The following is a 7,779-nucleotide window of genomic DNA, read 5'->3' as shown; positions in this document are numbered from 1 at the left end:
AGTCTCCCTCTAAACCACCTTCGTGCCCGGGGACCCGAATCCACACAATCGGAGCTCGAGGCGAGCGCTGGTTGGGATCTTTTCTCGGGGATTTTCCAGTCGCTGCTTCAGGAATCTCCAGCTTTTGGATTCCTCACCTCAGACAAAAATCGCACAAACTATTGCTCTCCTGCCGCTCTTCCAAAACTCCTGCAGCCCGATTTCACTTTTGGAATCTAATGCCACCCATTGAAGCCGGCAGCATGGCAGTGCCCGCTCCCAGCAGTGTCCAGCCGCACTCCCACACCACTCGGCAACACAGGCGGCCGCTCCCGGATCACAAGCCGCTGCATTTCCACTTCCAGACTTTCATTCAGTGACAACAACCGTTTTCGGAGCTGAACCCGGACCCGCTCGGCTTCTGATCCTTCAGAGCGGTGCTTTACTCTGGGTCGGTTGAGCATGGCTTTGGCGAGTATTTGGAGATGTTGCATTGTGTTGGTCTTATTGCCCGGGACCCTGAGTCTGGGTTGTGAGAAGCTGCAGTTACAGCAAGTTCTCAACACTGGCACTCTGAGCAAACTGAATGAAATCGTGAGTTTAATCTGCATCCCGAGCCGGACCCTAACCACACAGGGGTTGTTTGTTGTGAAAAGTCAGATATGGGGAGATAGTTTGGGGTTTTATAACTGTATCAAATTGAAAGTCAATGACGCTCCAGTATTGCTGTGTCTCGGGTTGGCAGTAACAGCGATTATCTTCCATCTCAGGGCGGTCGCATCCCCCGACAGCGTGTAAGAGAGAGACTCTCGCTGAAAACCAAGCCCTTGAATCTGGTAAAACTTTCGGAGGGATTACAGGTGAGTGTTGTTTTATTTTATTCAAACTCGAGTTTATCGAAAGTATGAGTAAGTTCAACATCCGGTCCAGAACTTTAATCAGGAAATTTAAATCCAGTGTTGGCTGCCCATTGATGTGAACGTGGAAGAACTATCTCAATCTCTCCAACGTCGTCACTCTCTCTAACTATCTAATTCGTTAACTTGCTCGTTTACTCTCACTGTCATTCTCTCTAATTAGCTCATTCACTCAAACTATCTCACTCACTGTAACTATCACACTCCCTCTAATTATCGCAATCTCACTACCTCACATATTATCTCACTCCCTTTAATTATCTTATTACATCTAATCATCACACGCCCTCTATTCACTTAACCCAATATAATCTGTTTGCTCCCAAAACAAACTGCTTCTCGGTAACTGTCTCACTTCCTCTTACCATCTCACCACCTCTATTTCATTCACTGTAACCATCTCATTCCTTCATTTCACGCCCTCTAATTATCTGACTCACTGAAATCTTCACAACACCTCTAATCATCTTGTACCTGGTGTCTATCTTAATCCCTCTAACCATCTGCCTTCCCCTAAACTTCTCACTCCGGAGCTATGGTGATAATTGTGAGGTTTGCCCGATCATAGAGTCATGTAATGATTCCGCACTCAGGGCGGTCATTATGCCCATCGCGCGTATGTGGCCTCATTGCAAAAGCTTTCCAATTAATCCCACTAACCTGCCCACTCCCCATAGCCGTGTACATATTTCCCCTTCAACTATTAAATCATAGAAGCATATAATGATCCAGCACAATAGGAGGCCATGCGGCCCATCGTTCCTATGCCAGTTCTTTGAAAGAGCTATAAAATGTATCTAACTCCCTGCTATTTCCCAATAACCCTGCACAGTTTTCCCATTGAATAATTTATCCAAATTCTTTTTGAAAATTATTGAATCTGCTTCCAGCAGCCTTTCAGACAGTTTATTGCAGATGTAACAAATCGCTGTGTAAAGAAACTATCCGTCATCACACCTCCAAATCTTTTGCCAATGATCAATTGTGCCCTCTTGTTCCTGATTCTTCCACCACTAGAAGCAGTTATCTTCATTTAGCCTATCACTCATCATCATAGGCGCTCCCTCGAACGAGGATGGCTTGCTTCCACATGGGTTCACCGATGTTTCAATGAAGGACCCGATATTCCAGTCCTGAACTCCAATCGAAGGGGTGGAAGATGTCTGTGCGTGTATTTTTTTGACGTGCGATGACCGTTGCACTTCAGCCACCACACAGGCTTGATAGAGCTCGGGCTTTATCTAGTGGCAAGGGTTGACCTGGACGACTGGAGACCTGCTCTGCTGCATGGACCTAGTGCGCACACATATCGCAGTGTGGGCTGGCCCGTGCTGCCCCTGCGCCCTCGGCTCTTCTGGGCCCTGAACCCTAATTTGGCGACCTCCACCACGATCTCTAACCGCTCCTCTGCCATGATCTCTCGATGCTCCTCTGCCACAAACACTAACCACACTTACGCCACGATCTCAGCATTCCTTCGCCACAAACATTTGCTGAACCTCCGCCATGATTTCTCACCGTTCCTCCGCCACGATCTCTCGCTGCTTCTCTGCCACGAAAACATTCGCAGCACCTCCACCTCGATCTCTCACCGTTCATCCACCCCTACCTTCCCGCTCCTCCAGTGTACCTGGGCCCCGCCGATGTTCCTGCCCACCGTATCACTATTCTACCATCTTCAACTCTCTCCGTTACTGCATCAAAGAACTCAATCAAGTTAATCAAACGTGATTTGCTTTTAACGAATCCCTTCTGCCTGTCATGTATTAACCCATTTTCTCAAAGTGATAATTAATTATCTCTTGATTTATTGTCTCGAATATATATCCGAGCCCCGGTGTTGAGCCGACAGGCCTGTATTTGTTGGGACTTTGTTGTCTCCTTTTAAACCCGAAGCTTTAATCGTCCAGGGAGAACTAGATTTGTATGCCCTTCCTTTCCCCTCGTGGGATTGTGCATAGACTGCATCCAAACTATGCTCGCCATGAAGGCCTCCCATTGCTCATTTAAAGATTTACCTGCAAATCTTTGATTAAAATCCGTATGGGTCAGAACCTCTTTCTGGGTTCTGAAATTAGATCTCCTCCACTAAAATATTTTCACCTGTCATCGTTGCTTGTCCTTTCCCATAAATACTCTGAACCTAAATGGGTACAGATCCCCTCTAATGACATTCTGTTTTGCACAGAGCCAGGACAGGATCCAGATAGTCCATCAAACACTGCGTCACCTCACCAAGATCTACAGCATGAACCTGGGCTCAGTCACATGGCCCCGGGACAAGGTGGAAAACTTTCGTCTTTTCCTGGAGCTGGAAGAATGTGACAAGAAACCGGGCTCAGACTCCAGGCCGAGTAGAAACGCTTCCATTCACAAATACTTTAAAAAGCTGAGGAAGTTTCTCAAACAGAAGGTGGGACCATTGATATTTGACTGTGAATACTGACATGCAGCTCATTTCACCCCATTTAAATCTGTTCATCCTCTAATGGATTTTCCACAAATTTTCTCTTTTGCAGAGATTCAGTAACTGCGCCTGGGAAATAATCCGCGCTGAGACCAGGGCCCGTTTACAACAGATCCTTTTCATCACGGCAAAAATCAGAAGAGAAATTCAAGATATTCCATAGCCGTGTTTAACCGAGCATGGCAACCATAATTATTTAACGTAAAATTGTTCAATTTTTAAAAAATTGTTACATTCCAAAGACATGTTTAGTGCAGACAGGGAATGATGAATATTTATTTAAATTATCTTCTATTTATGAAAGAATCGTTATATTTTTACCGACATTATATTGTATTGCAGCTAAGTGACTGATGGAGAACAAGGAATATCTTGATATTGTTCCATATATGTTTATTTATTTTACATTATTGTTATTTATTTCAGTGATATTTTCCCGTGATGAAATGTTAAAGGTTTCATTGGAGCGAGTCTGAGGAAAATGCTATATCTGTCCCGTCCTTTATGGACTGGGAGCTGCTACAATGAAAAGTTTCATCTCAGGTTTGCTCTGTTGGGCACCTTATTCCACTCGCAGGTTTTGAGTGTCAGCTCTCTCTACTGGCCCACACGGCTCACACGACTGTTCCTCCTCATCCCACCTGAATTGAGTCAGTTTTATTGTCGTGATATCTTCATACAATAAAATGTTACCGTTTTTACACAATGTGTCAAGTCAGATCAATAAGAAATATGCATTTCTTGACATGGAACAGAAACTGTTTTCTTTAATGAAAATATTTACATTGCTTTTAAATAAATATACGTCAATAAGTTCTGCCCCTCGTGCTTTATGAGAAGCTATTTAGTTTGTCCCTTCTGTACCTCAATATCTCTGATTGCCACTTCGAGCAGGATAAAGAGTGTCAGAAATTGGAGATTTGACTGCCCTCGTCATGGTTATCAGAGACATCCTTTGTCACAGAGACATCCTGTCTGTCTTTGTCCTCTTTGATCTCTCTAGTGTGTGCCACATGATCTATCATTCCATCGTTTCCCACAATTTCTCTTGTGAGATTAACTTCTGTGGCACTGTCCTTGCTTGGCCCTGCCTCTACATGACCAATCCACTTCCTAAAATGGCTTCTCACTCAAGCCCAGTTCATTCACTTTGGGTATCCCTTAAGAAACGTGCTCTTTCTTTCATCTACATGCTTCCCTTTGGTAACATCATTCTTTGACATAGGGTCAACTTCCTTATGTGTGTTGTTGACTTTTAGCTTTGCCCCTCCACCGTCACCCTTAATGCATGGAACATCACTGTACCATCTGACAGTAAATCATAGGTGAGTCAGAATTGTTCCCAACTCAGGACCAGCAATCCAAAGCCACCCTATTTAAATCACACCAAAAACTCTATACCAAGCCCCAATTTCATCTCCCTCCTTGGCAGCTCATTCAGGCTGAATCCTTACCTGTGCCTTATCTGGGATCAATTGGACGCTGAGTTGAACTTCAAGGCTAAAATATTATCCAGCACCAAGGATGCCTTGATCATTGCAGCATAATATCCCTCTACTCCTAGTGCTCTCACATTGTAAAAAAAACCTTTATCTACTCTTTCGTCAGCTCCAGGCCTGAATTGTCCAAGGACCGTTTTGTCAGTCCTATAAACTCGAGTCATCATAAACTCAGATTTGGCCAAAACGTGTCATCCTGCAGCTTGTCTTACACCTTGTCTCATCTCCCTATTACCCACTTCCTCACCAATCTCCATTGGTTCCTCACCTCCCAATGCATTGAATTCAAAGTCCCTGGCCAAGTTTACAAATTTCTCCATGTCTGTAGCCCTCTCTACATCTGCAATCTCCTGCAACTCTATGTAGCAACATGCCCTCTGCTCTTGTGACTAATCACCTTTGCAGTTCCCTTTCCCTCTGCTCCACTCTCAGTGGCATGGTTTACAGTGCCTTGGGCCCAAACTCTGGACCTGTATGCCTAAAGCCTATCTCTCAAGCTTCAAAAGCCTCCTCAAAACTCATCCTTCCCACCTTGTCTTTAGCCATCTCTACTGTTGTCCTGCTGTTTGGAGTCTATTTCTAACCTCTGTGAAACATTGTGGATGATTTACTGTGCTGAAGATACCACATAACGGTGTTGCTGTTCAGAGTAGAACATTGTATTCATAATATACTGAGATGTAAATAAAAAAAATCAGAGGCAAAACAAAGCTAATTGATGAACAAAGTTCATCTTGACAGCAAAACTCACGATTAATTCTCCCATTCTTCAGCATAGTGGCACTGTAGGAAATTACAATGTTCCTGAAACTATCCCAAGAGATCACTTACTCAGCAGAGACCATTTCCAAACAAAGCAGTGCATTTGCCCACTCAGCCACCAATGGGAAGCTTACTCTTTATAAGAACATAAGAACATAAGAATTAGGAACAGGAGTCGGCCATACGGCCGCTCGAGCCTGCTCCGCCATTCATTAAGATCATGGCTGATCTGATCATGGACTCAGCTCCACTGCCCCGCCTACTCCTCATAACCCCTTATCCCCTTATTGTTAAGATATCAATATGAGCAGAGTCAACAACAGCAGATGAGAGAATACTGCTTGATGGCAGGGCAAACTAGGGGACATGGGCACTGAGTATTGGGCAGTTTTTGTGTGCCTCCAATCAGCCCTTAGAGAGAACTTGTCTGCGAGCTGCATATTATAGACCCAGACACCAGTTTAGATCACAATATTTCACATTACCACAGCAGACAAAGAACCTGCTCCTTTGGTACAATAAATTTCACAATTTAGCATGTTGTTTGAATGTTAGTCTGCTTTGTACCCACATCAAGAGTTCAGAGTCCAAGCAAGCAAATAATTAAAAGTTAATCCACAGGTAAGAAAAGCATTGAAAAAGGTGAAAGAAATGTTACCCCCACACCAACGCACCCCCCCCCCCCACTATCACTAGCAAAATTACATATATGTTTCTAAGTCTGGAAAATAGGCTAGGGTCAGAGCACAGAAGAGCTAGGCCTCATTGTCCAAAATGACACAAGTTCACCAGCGGCTGGGACAAGGCATTGGAGACTGTGCTTTCCTTTGCAATAATACCCAGAATCAGCTGCTCCTTTAAGGAGAAAGAGGTTATCAGAAAAAATGAGAGTAAAAAACCATGAGAAGATGAGGAGAATTTTGTTTATACAGCAAGTTGTCATGATCTGGAATTCACCATCTGATAGGGTGGTAGAAGTAGATTCAGCAGTAACTTTCAAAAGGGAATTGGATACATACTTGAAAAGGAAAGATTAGCAGGGCAATGCAGAAAGAGCAGTAACGTGGGATTCATTGTATAGCTCTTTCAAAGAACCAGCACTGCCACTGTGGCCGAATGGCATTTTTGAGCTGTAAGATTCGATGATTCTATGATTTTCATGCTTTCAATGATGCTGACATTTACCTTTGTGGTTCCATTTCTACCCTCTCATTTTCAATGTTATTTGCTCCCCTCCTTTAAGTTCGTCTTGCTCAAAATATGTAGCACTAAATGTAGCACTGAATGCAAAAGTGAACCTTCGTCAATGGCTAGAATTTTCTGGAAATAGGCGGCTCAGGGGCGGGTGGGCCTACGACTTGGACGATAACGCAGCAGGCTATGTGTCCCACAGGCCCTGCTGACTTGAACAGCAGGGCCGGATTTGCATGTGAGCACTTGGTTTCCCGCCCACAGACAGCCAGCTTGAGAATCTGGCTGGCTGCGTGTGGGTAGGCCTGCAAATGCAGAGAGGGAGGGAGGGTCAGTCTGGGGAAGATTGGCTGGTGTGTCTGTCGGGGATTGCCGGGGGCTCGGTCGGGAAGTGGGGGTGGTCGGCCATGAATTGGGGAATCGGGGGGTGGGGTGGGTCCGGGGGTGCTCGGTGGGGGATCAATCGGTTCCGGTTGAGGATCGTGGGAGGGTTCAGTTGGGTGCAGGGGCGGCTGGAGATCGAGGAATGGTGATGGGGCTTGGTCGGGGATTGGCAGTGGGGGTCTTACAGGTGCGAATGTCCTCCAATGCATCATTGAATAAATTTAAGACAGAAATAGACAGTTTCTTAAACGATGGGGGAATAAGCGGTAATCGGGAGTGGGCGGGGGAGTGGTCGTGATTCCATGATCTGATCAGCCATGATCTTATTGAATGGTGGAGCATGCTCGAGGGGCCATATGGCCTAATCCTGTTCCTATTTCTTATATTCTTATGATCTTAGAGGAAAAAATTACAAAACGAAAGAACAGAAAAATATCCTGAATTTAATTCGGCAAACTTTAGGTTCATCCTATGGATGCAACCCTGCCTCTAATTAGCTCACTTTGGTGATTCAGTCAACAGTAAAACACTGACCACATGCAACTGGTTGTGGTCAATCTGAAAGTTTCCTGCCAGGGTA

General features: G+C 44.8%; 1 protein-coding gene across 1 annotated transcript; it reads left to right on the top strand.

The window, feature by feature from the left end:
* The first annotated feature begins 391 nt into the window (after positions 1 to 391).
* LOC139233523 (interferon beta-like) lies at positions 392 to 3,526 on the top strand. Its single transcript, XM_070863925.1, has 4 exons — positions 392 to 573; positions 750 to 839; positions 3,085 to 3,309; positions 3,416 to 3,526. Exons 1-4 carry the CDS (start codon positions 442 to 444, stop codon positions 3,524 to 3,526), a joined length of 558 nt encoding a protein of 185 aa, XP_070720026.1. The 5' UTR covers positions 392 to 441.
* The last annotated feature ends 4,253 nt before the right edge of the window (positions 3,527 to 7,779 follow it).

Source organism: Pristiophorus japonicus, chromosome 21, assembly GCF_044704955.1.
Source record: "Pristiophorus japonicus isolate sPriJap1 chromosome 21, sPriJap1.hap1, whole genome shotgun sequence".
Lineage (NCBI taxonomy): Eukaryota > Metazoa > Chordata > Chondrichthyes > Pristiophoridae > Pristiophorus > Pristiophorus japonicus.
This window is presented reverse-complemented; position numbering and strand designations above follow the sequence as displayed.